Source organism: Callithrix jacchus, chromosome 22 (assembly GCF_049354715.1).
Source record: "Callithrix jacchus isolate 240 chromosome 22, calJac240_pri, whole genome shotgun sequence".
In the NCBI taxonomy this organism is placed as follows: domain Eukaryota; kingdom Metazoa; phylum Chordata; class Mammalia; order Primates; family Cebidae; genus Callithrix; species Callithrix jacchus.
In genome coordinates this window covers 21,757,834-21,776,988 of record NC_133523.1, presented here as the reverse complement: position 1 = coordinate 21,776,988, position 19,155 = coordinate 21,757,834, and the positions used below count along the sequence as shown (strand labels likewise).

At 34.0% G+C, this 19,155-nt stretch overlaps 1 protein-coding gene across 41 annotated transcripts in view; it reads right to left on the bottom strand.

The window, feature by feature from the left end:
* Positions 1 to 229: 229 nt before the first annotated feature.
* Positions 230 to 19,155, bottom strand: part of LOC100387714 (uncharacterized) — a 76,932-nt gene continuing 58,006 nt past the window's right edge. For 30 of the 41 annotated variants that reach the window (XM_078359857.1, XM_078359837.1, XM_078359836.1 and 27 more), the window contains 3 exons: positions 13,844 to 13,970; positions 13,265 to 13,360; positions 230 to 5,990 (listed from right to left, as the gene is read on the bottom strand). In XM_078359857.1, coding sequence (XP_078215983.1) covers positions 4,150 to 5,990; positions 13,265 to 13,360; positions 13,844 to 13,877 — 1,971 coding nt within the window. In that variant the 5' untranslated portion in view covers positions 13,878 to 13,970 and the 3' untranslated portion in view covers positions 230 to 4,149. Of the gene's footprint in view, positions 5,991 to 9,115; positions 9,217 to 13,264; positions 13,361 to 13,843; positions 13,971 to 19,155 lie in introns of all 41 variants that reach the window. The other 11 variants (XM_078359867.1, XM_078359866.1, XM_035285519.3 and 8 more) reach the window with 4 other exon arrangements.

Genomic DNA, 19,155 nt, shown 5'->3' with positions numbered 1-19,155 from the left:
TCAGCATTTTTGAGGTTTTCCTAGAAAATCAGACACCTTATTAAAATGATTTAATATTGCTTTTTTCTTCTGAAAATAGTTACAAACTTATACTCACACGACCTATAATTTTCTTACACCTAAGGTTTATCTTTAGACTAATGTGTGTATTTAACTCTAAGTAAATCAAAACTAAAGATCTATGTGTGTTTGCAGGCAGAGTCCACATGTTCAAAGAAAAATACAAACAAAAATTTTAAAGTATTTATTCAGGGATCGGAAATATGTAAATTTTATTTATACTTGTATGTAGTATTTATTATGACCATAAAATGACCCTGCAGCCAATAACAATTTAATTGCACATTTTAAAATAACTAAAATTGTAGAATAAAATTGTAATACAAAGAATAAATTCTAGAGGTGATGGTTACCACGTTTACCCTCCTGTTATATATTGTATGCCTGTATCAGAATATGCCATATATAACATGAATCCATACACATATAAATGACCCACGAAATGTAAGAATATTTTAATGACAAAAAAATAATGAAAATTTTACCTACAAGAACAATACTCTTTAACATTTTGCAGTTTAAAGCCACTGGCAAAAGACATTACTAAAGATGTTAGTCCATTATATTACCAAATAATGTATTGTTACCACCTGGAAAAATGTTCGCTCCACATGAAGAATTAATGTTTTTCTTTACCACCGATATTTTCCATCTCTGACTTGAAATCACAAACTAACTCCAGCAAGGATATTTACAGCTTATTGTGGAACTTCTGTTACACAGCAAGCACTGTCATGTTTGTTTGCTACATTTGTATACATAAACATGCTCATGACTTATGAAACCTCTCTAGTACTTATTGGTAAACCTCCCTGAGCAAATTGGTAAATTTACTTCTGCCAATTATAAAAAGTGAAAGGAACAATAATTAAAGAAAAGTAGGCTTACATAGGGTTCTCCAATTAAAAGAACAAAATGTTCTAATTCAATAAAATATTATTTTTTTATATCTAGATATAGGGCTTATATCTAGAAATTATTTTGTGTGCACTACTAAATTTTATAAAAACCATTCATACAATCCTTGACCAGCTCACATAATGAAAACCTTAGAAACTATGAAAGAAAAAAGTATAAGAAACAAGAAAATTATAGATCTACCATGAGTACTAGACAAGTAAAGACAGCAAATTTGCATGAGAATATTAATTAGCCATAAGATTTTACAGTAATAAATTCAATATAAACAGAGGGCATAGATTTGCTTTTATCATTTTGAGGTTTTTAGTTTTCTAGTTAGTTTTAACCTAGCCAACCTTACTCAAGGATATAGGTAAAAGATGGTAACAATATACTATTTGGTAATACAATGATTATTAAATTTAAATAATTCATTTTGTTCCAATAATTTTTTCTTCTGAGAAAAAGGTACAAATTTATACAAACATGATGACTTACTCCATAATTTTCTTAAACTTAAGGTTTATTTTTAGAATAATGTATGTGTGTATTTAACTCTGTAAATCAAAACTAAAAGTCTGTATGAGTTTGCAGGCAGAGATACCATGTTTTCAAAAAAATTAACAATTTTTAAGTTTATTCTGGACTCCAAAGTGTATAAATTTTTATAATGGTACATAATTTTTATTATGACCAAAAAGATGACCCTGTAATGAATAACAATTTAACTGTACATTTTAAAATATCAAAAAGTGTAGAATTCATTTCTAATACAAGGGATAAATGCTGGAGATGATGAATACTTAATTTATCCTGATGTGATTATTACCTTTTTTATTTCTGTATTCAAACAGGCTATATATACAGCATAAATGCATACACATACTATGGACCCACAAAAATTAAGAAAAATAAAATAAGAGAAAAAGAAGAAATATTTAACCTATAGGAACAATATTCCTTAACTGCTCTGCAGTTTAAAGTCACTGCAAAGGAGATTACTAGAAATGTTAGTTCATTGTGTTAACAAATAGTACATTGTTACCATCTTTTACCTACATCGTTGAGTAAGGTTGACTAAGTTAAAGTTAATGGTATAATAACACTTTATTGAATGATCAATGGTTTTAACTTTTTTTTAAAACTTTAACTAAAAAATTCAGTTCACACAATCTAAAAATTTCTATTCTATTACATAAAAGTACCATAATTAAAATAATGTACTGCTAATTTAAATTTTAACTAAAATTTAAAATGTTATCACTATTATGTAGAATATTACTCTGAACACCTAACTCATGCATTACTTAACCAAAGAGTCTCTCCACTTAGAATTTCATCACGTCTTACATTTTAATTCCCTTTCCCTTCCATAGAAAAGGTCATATCCCTACTAATTAAAAAAAAAAACTTACATTTTTGATGCAGTAACACTTAGTAACATGCTTTCACAGGTGAATACAGTAGGAATGAAAAAAGAGCACGAAGTAATTTGAGAGAATTGCATCATTATTCATGTTTTAAAATATCTGTAATTTTAAGGACAAAAGTATACTTTGAATGGAATTATAACATTTAAAAAACTCTACTTCTTTTAAAGTGACATACAAATAATTTATTTACCAACTTTAGTTCTGATTGTTTTCTATACTCAGCACTCTGATTTACTGTAATGTCTATAGCGTCACTGCCTTAGGTATTTCCACTGGGAATTTTCTGATATTTACATAGACTTCATTTTGGATTAAACATTCTTTCACATTTAGTACATCTGCAAAAATATACTTTAGTATGAAACCTCTGGTGTTTTCTAAGCAATAGTTATTGAAACAATTTTTCTCCAAATTTATAACATTTGCAAGATTTTTTTCCCCCAATATAAATTTCCTGATGTGGAACAAAGTTTGAGAAACTGCTACAGGGTTTTTCTCTAGTACAAATGTGTACAATCAAATCTGTGATACAAGTAAAGCTACTGGAACACTCTTTATATTTGTAATCTTTGTCTTCAAAATGAATACTCTTTATTATTTTTTTTCTGAGATGGAGTCTTGCTGTCACCCAGGCTGCAGTGCAGTGGTGTGATCTCAGCTCACCACAATATCCACCTCCCAGGTTCAAGTAATTCTCCTGCCTCTGCCTCCCAAGTAGCTGGGATTACAGGTGTGTACCACCATGCCTGGCTAATTTTTGTATTTTTAGTAGAGATGGTGTTTCTATGGCCATGTTGGCCAGGCTGGTCTTGAACTACTGACCCCTTGATCCACCCACCTCAGCCTCCCAAAGTGCTGGGATTACAGGCATGAGCCACCACACCCGGCCTCTTCTTTAAAGGCTTATATATAATAAATGGAATTACTGTAGTATATATGTATTACAGTAATTCCATTTATACATATATATTTTTATATATTACAGTAATTCCATTTATATGTTTTATTTACCAGCTCTCTGTTGAGTAGGATGTGATCAAATATTAATGGTTATTTCACATTATTTTTATTTGTACAATTTTTCTGAAGTGCATTCCTGTGCAGTAAGTTGTGAACATTAATTAGAAGTTTCACAATATTGTTTACATTTGTGTTTTCTCCAGTAAAAATTATCTTACTTAAAAATAAGTCAGACATTTTGAAGGTTTTGTCACATTCTTCACATTTCTATAATCTGTCACCAGTATGATTACTTTTATATTTAGAAAAGGTTGAGGTGTTGTCAAAATTGTCACACATTCTGGTTTTGTAGTTTCTCACTGGCATAAATTTTCTTAGGGTTAATGTTTGCAGATGGATTGAAAGCGTTGTTACATTCTTCACGTTCGTAAGGTTGCTCCCCAATATGAATTCTATTATGTTCAGTAAGTGCTGAGGATCAGTTGAAATCTTGGCCACATTCTACACATTTATACAATTTCTCTCCTGTATGTATTCTCTTGTGTTTAATAAGGGTTGAGAATTAGTTAAAAGTTTTGCCACATTATTCACATTTGTATGGTTTCTCTCCAGTATGAATTCTGTTATGTGTAGTATGGTGTGAGCAATAGTTAAAAGCTGACCACATTCTTCACATTTGTACAGTTCCTCTCTACTATGAATTCTCTTATGTGCAGTAAGCATTGAGGATTTCTTAAAAGCTTTGCCACAGTCCTCAGATGTGTATGGTTTCTCTCCAGTATCAATTTTCTTATGTTTACCAAGTTTTAGGACTGGTTAAAAAATTGTCATTCTTTACATCGTAGGGTTTCTCTCCAGTATGAATTCTCTTATGTACAGTAAGCATTGACAATTTGTTAAAAGCTTTGCCACATTCTTCACATTTGTATGGTTTTTCTCCAGTATGAATTATCTTATGTCTCGTAAGTGTTGCAGAGTATGTAAAAGCTTTGCCACAGTCTTCACATTTGTATGGTTTTTCTCCAGTGTGAATTTTCTTATGTCTAGTAAGGATTGCAGGTTCTGTATAAGCTTTGCCACATTCTTCGCATTTGTAGGGTTTCTCTCCAGTATGAATTCTCTTATGCCTAGTAAGGTGTGCAAACTGGTTAAAGGCTTTGCCACATTCTTCACATTTGTAAGGTTTCTCACCAGTATGAATTCTCTTATGTGTAGTAAGGGTTGAGCGATAGTTAAAAGCTTTGCCACATTCTCCACATTTGTAGGGTTTCTCACCAGTATAAATTATCTCATGTGTAGTAAGGTTTGAGGATTGATTAAAAGCTTTGTCATATTCTTTATATTTGCAGGGTTTCTCTCCAGTATGAATTTTCTTATGTCTAGTAAGGTTTGCAAACCGGTTAAAAGCTTTGCCACATTCTTCACATGTGTAAGGTTTCTCTCCAGTATGAATTCTCTTATGTGTAGTAAGGTTTGAGCGATAGTTAAAAGCTTTGCCACATTCTTCACATTTGTAGGGTTTCTCATCAGTATAAATAATCTTGTGCTTTGAGGACTGATTAAAAGCTTTGCCACATTCTTTATGTTTGTAGGTTTTCTCTCCATTATGAATTTTCTTATGTTTACCAAGTTTTGAGGATTGGTTAAAAGCTTTGTCACATTCCTTACATTTGTAGGGTTTCTCTCCAGTATGAATTCTATTATGTGTAGTAAGCATTGAGGATTTGTTAAAAGCTTTGCCACATTCTTCACATTTGTATGGTTTTTCTCCAGTATGAATTATCTTATGTCTAGTAAGGGTTGCAGAGTATGTAAAAGCTTTACCACAGTCTTCACATTTGTATGGTTTTACTCCAGTGTGAATTTTCTTATGTCTATTAAGGGCTGCAGGTTCTGTATAAGCTTTGCCACATTCTTCGCATTTGTAGGGTTTCTCTCCAGTATGAATTCTCTTATGTGTAGTAAGGGTTGAGCGATAGTTAAAAGCTTTGCCACATTCTTCACATTTGTAGGGTTTCTCACCAGTATAAATTATCTTATATGTAGTAAGGTTTGCGGATTGATTAAAAGCATTGCCACATTCTTTAAATTCGTAGAGTTTCACTCCAAAATGAATTCTCTTATGTCTAGTAAGGTTTGCATACCGATTAAAAGCTTTGCCACATTCTTCACATTTATAAGGTTTCTCTCCAGTATGAATTATCTTATGTGTAGTAAGAGCTGAGCGATAGTTAAAAGCTTTGCCACACTCTTCACATTTGTAAAAATTCACTGTAGTATAAATTCTTTTATGTTGAGTTAGATGTAAAAGCATACACAATAATTTGCCACATTCTTTGCATTTGAAAGGTTTCTTATCAGTATGTCTTAACTTATGTGTATTTAAATGTGAAAATTTATAAAAGACTTTCATACATTTATCACATTTAAATATTTTGCTCTGGATAGTTGGCAAATATTGGTTAAGTTCATTATGACCTTCTTTGTGCACCTTATACTCATCCACATTTTTACAGTCTTCTTTTAAGAGAAAATTTGTATGTTCATATTTTTCATCTCTTGTCAGTGTAACTTTATGAAAAGAATCTTCTATGTTCTTCTCTGGCAAAAGGTCTTGGATGATATGAGAACACATTACTGAAAAAAATAAAAATAACACATTAATTGCTAGACTCAAATGAATATACTTTCCAAGTCTAAACTATAAAATTTCACAAACTACATAAGCAAGATGGCATAGTAAAATATCATTAGACCATAATTTCTTCCTAGACATATAAATTTAACAAGCACATACTGACCAAAATACTTTTGTGAAAAACTTATAAATTTGTGTGCAGTGCCCCAGGTGAGCATAAAATAAAGAGCCTCATAGAAGAGAAAAAAAAGTCTGTTATGTTTACCCAAGACAGCTTTATCTGCTCCCCTTTATAACATAATGCCTTTAGAAATAAATTTCCAACTTCAATTGTTTTACAAAGAGAAATACCTGAGAGTGGTTAATTCATAAAGCAAAGAGGGTTTTTTTTCCTTCGGTTTTTGGGTTTTTTTTTTTTTTTTTTTTTTTGGCACACAGTTTGGCAGACTGTAGAAAAAGTGTGTACCAGCATCTGCTTCTGGTGAGAATCTCAGGAAGCTTACAATTATGGTGAAAGGCAAAGAGTAACAGGATATATTAGAGGGTAAGAGAAAGAGCAAGTGTGAGGTAAAGAAGCTGGGTTCTTTTAATGAACCAACCTTTGAATTAATAGAGTGTAAGCACTTTGATTAATAAAAACATAGTGCCAACCCATTAATGAGAAATTTACCCCCATGACACAAACATCTCCCACCAGGTCCCACATTAAACACTCAGGATTACATTACAGCATAAGGTTTGGAGAACATGGAAATCCAAACAATACTGCAGATCAATTCAGCTTAACAGACATGTAGAAACTTTTTAATCAAAAGCAAGATAATACACAATATACTTATGTGCACCTGGTATATTCTGTTAGGACACATACCAAATCTTATTAAATTTGAGAATACCAGCTGGGTGCAGTGGCTCACACTTATAATCTCAACATTTTGGAAGACCAAGATGGGAGAATCACTTGAAGCCAAAAATTTGAGACCAGCCTGGGCAACACAGTGAAACCCTGTCCTTACAAATAATCAAAAAATTAGTGAGGCTTGGTAAAGAATTTCTGTAGTGTCAGCTACTAGGGAGATTACATTCAAGGATCATTTGTGCCTGGAAGGTTATGGCTACAGTGAGCCAAAATTATTCCACTGTACTACAGCCTGAGTGACAGAGTAAGATCCTATCTCAAACAGCAAGACATAAATTTAAGAAGACCAAAATTATACACGTTTTCTGACCAAAACTGAATAACACAAGAAATTAAGTTTTAAAATTAAAACTTGCAAATCCAAATATATATGAAAATAAAACATAGTCTTTAACATATTCTTGCTGTAAAGGTAAAAAAAAATTTAATCATTCAAAGATGTCAATACAATCTACAGTGGAGAACATATTTACTACAATCTCTATAAAACTCCCAAAAGCACAATTTTATACAAACATTAAAATTTTTAAATTTAATTATAAATTATAGCCAAACACCCATTACAAGAACAAGGAGGCATTATACTTTCGGATTTCAAAACATATTAAAAGCTAAATAATGCAATGTGGTGCTGACATAGATAGACAGGTGAAAGAACATGATAGAGAGCCCAGAAATAAACCCTTCTGTATATAATCAAATGATTTTCCCCCAAAGTTGCTATAAGCACACAATAGAGAGAAGATAATCTCTTCCAAAAAAATCATGTTGAAAACTAGGTATCAACACTGATAAAATGAGATCATTTCCTTGAAACAGATATGAAAAGCATTTTAAAGTAAGTACCTAGACATAAAAAGACCTAACAAATCTCTGAGAAAAAAATAAACGGAGAAGACAAGACAATGGTCTTGACACACCATTTTCTTAGATACAACATTGAATGAATGAGCTATGAAGAAAAAGCAGGAAAAAATAACTACACCATTCTTCAAAATTTCTGCATGTCAAAGAAAAATTTAATTGAGTGACAATACCTTTTAAAAAAATGGGTGAAAATATTTGCAAATCACATATGATAGGAGTTAATATTAAAAATATATAAGCAATTCTTAAAACTGATCAATGAAGTTCAATAACGATTTAGAAGTAAATAATTGAACTACATTTTTAACAAGATATATAAATGGAAATAAGCTTTGAAAAAACTTGCAGAATTACCATTTGTAAAGAAATGAATAAAAATTACATTGAAAAACAAAATCATCTTACACTTAATAGAATGGCAACTATCAATTTTTTAGAAATATCAAATTTGTTTATGATGCAATAAAAATAAAAGTCATGTAGAATGTATGTAGAAAAGAAGAATGTAGCCATTATTTAAAATGTATAAGTGCTTCTCAAATAATTAAAAATAAAAGTATAATCAAATACAGCAATCTCATTTATGAATCTATATCTAAAATATGCAACACAGGACCTGAAAAACACATTTGAACATTCATGTTTATTGTATCAGTATTCACAAAAGCTAAAAAGCCAAAATAGCTTAGCTGTTTCTTAACTTATAAACACATTAAAAAACATATATATATGTATAGCATTATGTTTACATATTCTGTTATATATATACACTATATATGTATATATGTACACATATATACATATGTATATATGTACACATATATACATATGTATATATGTACACATGCAAAAGTATTATTCAGCTTTAAGTAAATCTTGTCATATTTTAAGATAAATTATGATAATATGTCACATGAAATAAGTAACAAAATTATGGATACTATATGATTCCACTTATATACCTTAATTAGTCACACTCATAGAAACAAAACATGAAAGAGTGTTTATCAAGGGCTGGGGAGAGGGCAAAATGGGCAGTTGTTACTTAATAGGTATGGAGTGTTACTTTCAAAAAATAAGAAACTATAGAACTCTTTTATATAACAATATGAATATACTAAACAATCTTGAAATGTACAGCTTTTTTTTTTAAGACAGGGTCTCACTCTGTCATCCAAGCTTGAGGGTAGTGGCACAATTATGGCTCACCGTAGCCTCAAATTCCCAGCCTCACATAATCCTCCATCATCACTCTCCTTAAAGAGCTGAGACTACGGGTGCACACCACCATGCCTGGCTATTTTTATACTTTTTTATGTACAGAAAGAATCTCCATACATTTTCCAGGTTGGTCTCAATCTTTTGGGCTCAAGTTATTCTTCTGACTTTGCCTCCAAAAGTCCTGGGATGACAGATGTTAGCCACCACCATGCCTGGCCCTGAAATATACACTTTAATAAATTTAAGATGGTAAATTTTATGTGTTTTTAAAAAAATGTTTTTCAAAGAAAAACTGAAAAAATACAGAATGATGCTTTTTTCAAAAATTACCTTTAAATCACGTAAATGTTTCTCTCACATCAAAGAATATATATTCATCATTAAATGCATGGTGAAAATAAGACTATTTCCCTGACTATTTACTTAGACAAGATAAAACAACCATTCATCTAAGAAAGAACATATACAAGATAAGCCACAAATTAAACTAGGTTTATATTTAAATAAATGCACAGGTATATAATCTGACTATGATAGGCATATTGCTGATTTATAGTTAAACTCCACATTGACTTAAAGTGTACAAATAGAATTGCAAATTGTCTAGTATTATAGGACATAAGTCAAAAACCACAATGAACTGATGTTAAGAAATCTACATTATAAAACCAATATAGACTGAAAAACAATAATAAATATTTATTCATAAATTCTGGTTTGCAATACTGATATACTATTAAGAAAGAATTTGTCTAGATAACTACAATATTTGACTGTGCACTCATGGAAGGCAGGTATATTAAATAATTGACATATACTCTATGGTTATAAAATTTCAGAGAAAATGCAGAATGATTATAAAATATTATAATTAGAAACTTCAAATAAACATTTTTTAAAAACTAGAAATATTGGCCGGGCACAGTGGCTTACACCTGTAATCCCAGCACTTTGGGAGGCTGAAGCGGGCAAATCAGAAAGTCAGGAGATCGAGACCATCCTGGCCAACATGGTGAAACCCCATCTCTACTAAAACTACAAAAATTAGCCAGGTGAAGTGGTGTACACCTGTAGTCCCAGCTACTCAGGAGGCTGAGGCAAGAGAATCACTTGAACCTGGAGGAAGAGGTTGCAGTGAGCCAAGATCACACCACTGCACTCCAGCCTGGTGATAGAGTAAAACTCTGTCTTAAAAAAAAAAAATTAAAAATATTTTTTATTTTTTAAATATATGCTCTTCTTACACAAAATGAAACTGCTATAATCCAACTTTAGAAGCAAAGAGTAGCTTTACTTTGCTAAATAAATATATGTGTGTGTGTGTGTGTGTGTGTATACATGCAACATATATAACAGAATATCGTTAAAGCCTCTGATATATAAATATTTGGGAATAAATTATGTTGATATTTAGATATAGGCTAAAAAAGTGGGTATAAATCCTATAATTCCTTTTGCCTACAGGAAACTTAAATTTATAAGTAACTGTTTTAGTAAATATGGAGTGTCTACTAATTATCTAATTTACTTCAGACATAACATGTAAATTCTAGAATAGCATTCTAAATCTCTGAATCTATGATTACAGACAAATTTGTAAAAGAAAATAAAGAATAAAAATGTATAAAGGGAGTGAAATCAGTAAGATGGAACAATAATGAAAGGTGCCCTATTTTGGCTGGGCACGGTGGCTCACACCTATAATCCCAGCACTTTGAGAGGCTGAGGCAGGTGGATCACAAGGTCAAGAGATTGAGACCATCCTGGTCAACACGGTGAAACCCCGTCTCTACTAAAAATACAAAAATTAGCTGGGCATGGTGGTGCATGCCTGTAGTCCCAGCTACTTGGGAGGCTGAGGCAGGAGAATTGCTTGAACCCAAGAGGCGAAGGTTGCCGTGAGCCAAGATCGCACCGTTGCACTCTGGCCTGGGTAACAAGAGTGAAACTCCATCTCAAAAAAAAAAAAAGAAAGAAAGGTGCCCCTGCACAGCAAGACAACTGGTCAGCCATCTCTGACAAAAATACCTTTATGAGAGAGCCAGGCCTCATGGCTCAAGCCATGTAATGACAGCTACATGGCACATTCAGGTTATAGAATTGCTTCTCATCAAATTTCAAGACCAGCCTGAATTATATAGTAAGACTTCATCTCATAAATAAGTGCCTTTAACAGAGCTTTGAGATCCAGAGAGGGAATTCTGAAGATCTGATAAAGCCCAAGATTGAAAAGTCTTCTTTTCAGAAGGCAGGCCTTCATTTAGGTAGCAAACTACAGGATCCCTGTTCTTATCTACAACTAGGAAATTGGCTACCTAATTTGTCACAACAGAGAATTCTGAAGTTACTGTGTAATCATCTCAAACCCCCTCCAGCCACAATCTGAGAGAGGTCCTGTCCTTCCAGGGGCCTGGAGGAAGATATTCATTTATAGCCATGCAGGCAGGCCTGCAGACCTTGGCCTTTACTGTGGTCCCTGAAGCAGTTCAATGATTCAGTTTCAGCTCTCTCAGCCACAGTTCATGGCCAGTTCTGCCTACCTAGGAACCCACACAGTGACCTGGAAAAATTCTTTCTGGTACTCAATGAAAGCTGTCCTCATCCACATCTTGATAGAAGGCCCACCATATGCAGACTTGACTAGAGAAACCTATGCTAGTGTCTTCCCTATAGAGCAACCAACAAAAGTTCAATCTATCCAAAATATAAAATGGAACTACAACTGCCTAGTGCTGACCCAGTAGCCTTGTGACCAAACTGCAACCATTCTTTACTACAAACCCAGAGGGCATCCCATCACTCTGGGGGTCCAACAAAATAAGATCTTTATCTCCTGAAAGTAGTTTCTAAAAACTTGAAGAAGTGTTTTATCCTTCAAATTCACAGACACCAATGCAAAACTATATTGTGCCCATTGTCAGTGCTTGCATTTTAACATATCATTGAAAGTATGTGGCAGAAGAATTAGCCAAAAAATAAAAAAGCCATTAAAATTGAAAACAAATAAGTAAAAACTTGCTGGTTGTAAATCATATGATCTTATATATATAAAAAACCCATAAGCAGTACATTACAACCTGTCTAAAGCTGAGTGCGGTAGCTCATGCCTATAATCCCAGCACTTTGGGAGACTGAGGTGGGTGGATCACCTGAGGTTGGGAGTTAGAGAACAGCCTGACCAACATGGAGAAACCCCGTCTCTACTAAAAATACAATCCCAGCTACCCGGGAAGCTGTGGCAAAAGAATTGTTTGAACCTGGGGGGCGGAGGTTGAGGGAAGCTGAGATCGCACAATTGTACTCGAGCCTGGACAACAAGAGCAAAACTCTGTCCAAAAAAAACCCTGTCTAAACTAATAAATATAATCAGTAAATTAGGAAAATATAAAAGGTACATACAAGATAGGGTTTCATACACTTAAGCTCTCCGATAAAATAGAGGAAGAAAATAATCTTATTTACAAGAGCATTAAAATAATAAATTTCTGAGAACAAATTTAAGAGTGGAGCTAAAAAATCTTTACAGTGATGGATCACTAAAAAAATTAGAAAAGAAATAAATTTTAAAATATTTTGTGTCTACGCATTTAAAGAATAAATACTGCTAAAGTGCCATGTTATCCAAAGTGATCTACAGATTCAACAAACTCTCCTTCAAAATTTCAGTGGCAATTTTTTTAAGTAATGGAAAACACAATTTTATAATTTACATATAACTACAAAAAACTTTAGTCAAAGAAATCTTTAAAAAACAGCCGAGAGCCATCATACTTTACAACTTCAAACTATATTTCAAGACTATAGTCATACAAATAAGATGAAATGTGCAGAATGAACAGAAAAAATAGAAACTACCACTCACATTTTACACATGATACAAAAAGAAAACGTAAAAAATTGTTTAACAGAGTTTTTAAAAATTATGTGGATTTTTGTGTTCCCAAAAGTAATGTAAAAGCAGTCAGACTGTGCGGTTTTTTATATGCCATAAAGAAGACAGATGCTCTCACTAGAAATTTGAAAGAAGATCACCAAAAAGAAAGTAGAAGCTTTTGAAAATTTAAGTGTAAAACAGAAGATATCCAATTATGAGAGGAAAAAAAACAAAACAAAAAACCAAAACAAACAAACGAAAAACTCAGGCTTTCCAGAAACTATTCCAATGGAACGTAGCTTTCCAACTCACATTTTAACAACTGGCTTTGTCTTTAATATTTAGACCTCTCATCTGTGTCATCCATTGTGTTCACCTTCACTCTCACCTACCTGGGGGTTTATCCACCATCTCATGTCTCTTCATATTCCAAAACTCTTTTTCTTGCTCCAGACAGGTGATCAGGTCTGGCTTAGAGACAGCAATACCTGTTTTATTACAAATAAGTAACATAAATTTTGCTCATATTCTCCAATTACCAACCTAGTAATATGTTCAGTAAAGAGGGCGTAATAAAATATTTTATAATGTAATCAAAAAATATTGATTTCTAACAGAGGATTTTAAATTTGTAGGTTATTAATTTCACTACCCAGTAACACTGAATCAAAATTTGGTGTTGGCAATTAGATTTTAAGGTACGGACAACAATATATTATGTAACTAAATTAATGAAATTACTGCTAATCTAGAGTGAAGGATACAGATCAGCTTAGAAATGTAGAAAGTTCAGGTCAAGATGAAACATCTTCAGAAATTATTTTAAACATGGACAAATCCCCAAGATTTTCTTGAAAACAGGGATCTGAAACTTATTTATGCAAAGCATATATTACCAAAACACACTGTACCAAAAAGAGAAGTGAAACCATTAGGCTATGTTTGGAATTGTGTGTTGAAGTTATCCTCACCCAGAAAGACCAGATTTTCGTAGTTCTCTAACATCACATTCCTATATAAATTCCGCTGTGCAGTGTCCAAGAATTGCCACTCTGTCAGAGAGAATTCTATGGCCACATCTCTAAATGTCAGCAGTCCCTGAAAAACAAACACACACACATAGAGACACACACACACACTTACCAGGTAGATAGCAGAATTTATAACTTGACTACAGGTAAAATTAGAGGAAATAGAACTAGTTCTGACTTACAAGAGTGACTGAAATTATTTAAAAAAATATTCATTTACACAAAAGTGTTTCCTAATGTATTCTCTACTACTGAGAAAAGAGAATGGCGTAAGATCCACAACACCAGAGTAGCCATAATACTTTTCTGAATAATAAAAGTATAAAATTAAGGGCATAAACACAATGTGTACACTTTTCAGTGCTGTATTTGCATCACACAGAATCAGTTATATGTATTTTTCAGATGGAAAAGATATGTTGTTGGAAGTTACGTCTAAAATTTGTAATTTTTAACAGCGATTTTAAATAGTCTTTAACACTCTAGTAGCAGGTATCTCCTAATAAATTTCTTAAGAAGTTTTTGTGAAATAAGTGTCATCTTGTTTAAATCAGCTTTATTATTATTTTTTATGAGATGGAGTTTTGTTCTTGTGACCCAGGCTGGGGTGCAATAGAGCAATCTCAGCTAACTGCAACCTCCATCTCCTGGGTTCAAGCAATTCTCCTGTCACATCCTCCTGAGTGGCTGGAATTACAGGTACCTGCCACTACACCTGGCTAATTTTTTTTTTTTGTATTTTTAGTAGAGACAGGGTTGTATAGTGTTGGCCAGGCTGCTCTTGAATCCTGACCGCAGGTGATATGCCACCCTCAGCCTCCCAAAGTGCTGGGATTACATGTGTGAGCCACAGCACCCAGCCTCAAGTTCTCTGTTAATGCTGATGTTGCTTCCCCTGGGCTCACCATTAGCATTAGTTAGAGAAAGCAGGCACAGCACAGAGTCCCTTACACTCAGCACCCTTGTCACAACACACATACTTCTAGGAAAAATGAATACAACCAATTTCCTTATTCTTTTTTAGTTCTTTAAAGTTTACAAGAACAAAGAGAATGCAGCAATGTTTGAATAAGTTTACATTTGGAAACCAACATGTGCACATGAATGAATGTAATGTTTATTAAGCAGGTACCATATGCTCAAGAGTATGTTAAGAGAGCACTGTACTGGGTATTAAACGTTGTGTGATTTAATCATCGTAACACCCTGGGAGCTGGTACTGTCTTGAATAATTCCCAGATTTTAGATAAGGGGTCTAGCATTTTTATTTCTTCCTCTGATTGTCTGTCATTGATTTGTTTTTTAATGTATAGAATAAAACCTAAATATAGACAAGTAAAAGGGATACAGAAAGAGTTTATGTAGTTTAGCAGAATAAGTATTGTGTTTATATTTACTTTTTTGTGATTTGTGGAAAAACTACTGGATCTGCAGAAATAGAAAACAAGTTGCAAATTGGACTTTCTCTGCTAGCATTGTTTTTTAAAAAATAGGCCAGGTGTAGTGGCTCAATCCTGTAATCCCTGCACTTTGGGAAGCCAAAGTGGGAGGATCACCAGAGGTCACAAGTTTGAGACCAGCCTGACCAACATAATGAGACCCCATCTCTACTAAAAATAGAAAAAATTAGCCAGGCATGGTGGCAGGTGCCTATAATCCCAGCTACTCAGGAGGCTAAGGCAGGACAATTGTTTGAACTCAGGAGACAAATGTTGCAGTGAGCTGAAATCGTGCCACTGCACTCCAGCCTGGGCAACAAGAGCAAAATTCTGTCTAAAAAACAATTGCAATAACAACAAATTAAGACCCTATAATACACACTTTATTTATCTCAGTTATATGCTTTTTGATTTTTAAAAAATTGTGAGCCTCACCTCTAGAAAGGCAAAAGGATTCAAAACTTTCATCTCTTATCAGTTATGTGAGGCAAAACTCCAGAGTTGGGCAAGACCTTACTTAGTAAGACCTTTATAAAGGGTGAACCTAAATAGAACTGGGGCAGGAAGAGGATCATATAGTTCTCTATAACACTAGGTATTTCATGTTCTGTTTTTATAAACTTACCTAAAAGAAACTTAAAAATCCCCAGAGTTTGTGTAACTTTAATCTTTTTTAGCCACTGTCCTGTCAATTTTATAACATATATTAATAACCAATTTAAACAAATCTCTTAAAGTTTTCTAGGATAATTTTATAAGACAAATATGTGTTCCTGGCAAGGTAAAAAGAATGGAATAATAACCCTTCTGTCCATAAATATCCCTTTAGGTAATAACATAGAAATTCACAATATAAAGTAAGTAACCCAAATAAAACCCAAGTTGGTTTGCACACATCTATTCCTTGTACCTACCAGATGATGCTCAATTAAGCCATTATCTAGTTACTGACCTAGACTAAAAGTTCCTGGATGGTAAAGTTTATAACTGCTTCATCTGTTTTTCTAATGACCATATGAAATAGAAACTATTAGTTTATCTCTTTGAGTCTCCAGACCTCCTCCTTGTTTTGCACTCAAGTACCAGAGAACTGGAGAAACTCTCTTCTGGGTACCAACCAAAGAAATCTCATGCATGAGGGGAGGAAAACACAGAATAAATTATTTCACTTAAGCTGAACAGAAGCAGAATTAACTACTCTTGTCAGCCTGACACAATTTTGTTTTGGACATTTTCAAATTTCTAATAGATGTCTAGATGATTGTGAGAAGGTTCCCAGTGCTTCTGAGCTGATGTCCCATCAATAAGCAAGGGAAGAGAGGATCAGGCTAAATAAAATATTGAACTGTCCTAGTGAAGCTTTAAAACTTTAATCAATTCTGATTAGCCAAAGTTTGGGTTAAAAACAAACAAAAAGGACAAGAATATGCTAGTATTACATTTAACATGTAGGTGTAGTTTGTTCATGGCTCTGGATACTTTGTGACCTTAATCTCTTACAAAGATGCTTGTTTCCATGTATAGGTTCTGCCATCAGATTCTATTTACACCTGGAGCCTCACATAAGTGCAGCAGGTCACTGGACAAGACCTGAAAAGCTCAAAGAGCCACACTGTCAAATGGTAACTTTAAGACATCTATGTTGACATCCTACAATGCAGAAATGTCTCCTGTTTGTTTTCTGTACATTCTCAATCCAAAAACTTTCTGTGCCTTGTGAATCCCAGGCATGAGTCTGACCTTATGTGCAGACTCTAGGTCAGATCAACCTGGCTTTGCATTCTTGGGTGTGACAGCAAGTGGAGTACAATCAAAAGAGAAATCCCCTCATAGAGGCTGCTCTAGCACATTCTAAATAATATGCCTACCTAAAAGAAATAAGCTGAGGCAACATGAATATAAGTAGACAGTTTATTTGGGCCAAGCATGAGGATTATAACCTGGGAGCAAAGATTCAAGTTGCCTGAAATCTAAACATTCTTTGGCACCAGTTACAAGTATATAAGCAAAGCCCCAAAAAGAGAAAGACTGGACAGGTACAAATTTATCAGAAATTTTTATTTACTTACAGAAATAACATTGATTATTGATTTGACATACATCATTAAGGTTTGGAGTATAAATTATAGTGTCCAGTATGGCATTATTAGTTTAAGTGATAGCTACTGGTGGCAATAGCAAATGCTTTCAAGAAATAAATACATTATTGAAAAGGGGAAAAAAGACATAACTGTGCTCTCATTTTAATGTCTGAGTTTGACAACTAGAAGGACTTGCATTCCTCAGACAAAAGGTTTTTTTTTTTTTCTTATTCAAATCTCAAGACCTAGATTCAGAATTTGGAGCTACAGATTTAGGCTCTGAATAAATAGATTAGCAAACAGGTGTTACTTGCATTTGTGGGCATTTTAGCAAGAGGAGGAAGGGTAAAGTGGAAATTCTCATGTCTCCATGTCTACTGTAGAAAATAAAATAGAAGTTCCTCTTCAAAGTTTCCTTGGCTGTCCCAAATATTCACCCTGACATGTCTGGGAAAGCCTAGGGAAGCATTAGATTATAGTTTTCTCCTTTGCCCTTATTAAGGAGTACTTTTCCCTTTATCAGCATTCCACAAGTCATTTCCTCTTTTCTTTGTCCTTTCTTGCCTTTACCTATTTAGGAAAATTTTAGTTGCTAGCCAATAGGGTCAAGCTTAGAGGAGGACCCTATTCTCCAGCCAAGGAAACTAGACTTGGCCTTCTCTTGTGGGGAGGCACCCCCCAACCTCTGTGCAGTGGTCTGGAGAGAAGAGAGCCAGGACCTACTTGGTGTGAGGAATATATTTGGATCTTCAGCAATGTGGGAGAAGGGAAAGCTTGCAGAACCATGGTAGCCAGGCAACCTTGTGCACAGGCCAAGGTAAGAAATGTCACAAGCGGGTGACAAAATATTTTCTTGGTGGTCAACTTCTGGAAGGCTGAGTGTGTGTGAGTGGTCACAAGCATCACTGTTTGCGATCGTGGTTGCATGGAATAAAAGTGAGAGATCTCTGGAAGGGGAGGGAGAAAATAAAGCTCCCAGGATAAATTAGGCAAGAAACCTCTAGTACGTGAGGTTGAGCCTTAGCAAGCCTCTAGAGACAGGACTGGCAAGACATCCCTGTTCTGAAGGATCTGGGGGATAGAGCCTCCCGCGGGACAAATAGGCAAGACATATTTAGTGTGAAGGGTTGGGCCTATGTAGTATACAACATGGGAAATGCTTCTAGTAAGACTGGAACAGGAAGTAGAACTAGAAATAAAAGAGGTGAAAGTGATCAAATCCCTCCTGATAGCCCTCTAGGGCTCATGTTAAAGCACTGGAAAGAAAATGAACATACTAAACATAAAAAAATATATAATGATTAAATATTGTTGTTTCCTCTGGACTCAAGAACCAATTTTAAAACCTGCCATTTTCTGGCCAAAATTTGGCTCAGATCAAGACTGGGTCTGCCAACTTTTAATCATGTATGTTAACAACAAGAGTCCTGTGTCCTCTGAAGAAATAGATTATACCCTATGCTGGCAGCGAGGGCCTCTTTCTTTATATACCTTAAAGGACTTGAAACATGAAGCAGATAGTGACACACGGTTAGAAAGAAAACAGTGAAATCATTTGAATCATCTTCCCCCATTTCTTAATCCCAACACACCATTGCAGCCCACTCTGTGGCCTCCCCACTCCTCCTCAGGTGGCTGGTGCAGATTCAGAAGCAGAAGTTTCCACATCTGACCTTTAAGAGCCTGATCATTGCCAATGTTCTTCTAAATGTCCTTCTTTATGGAGAGGACG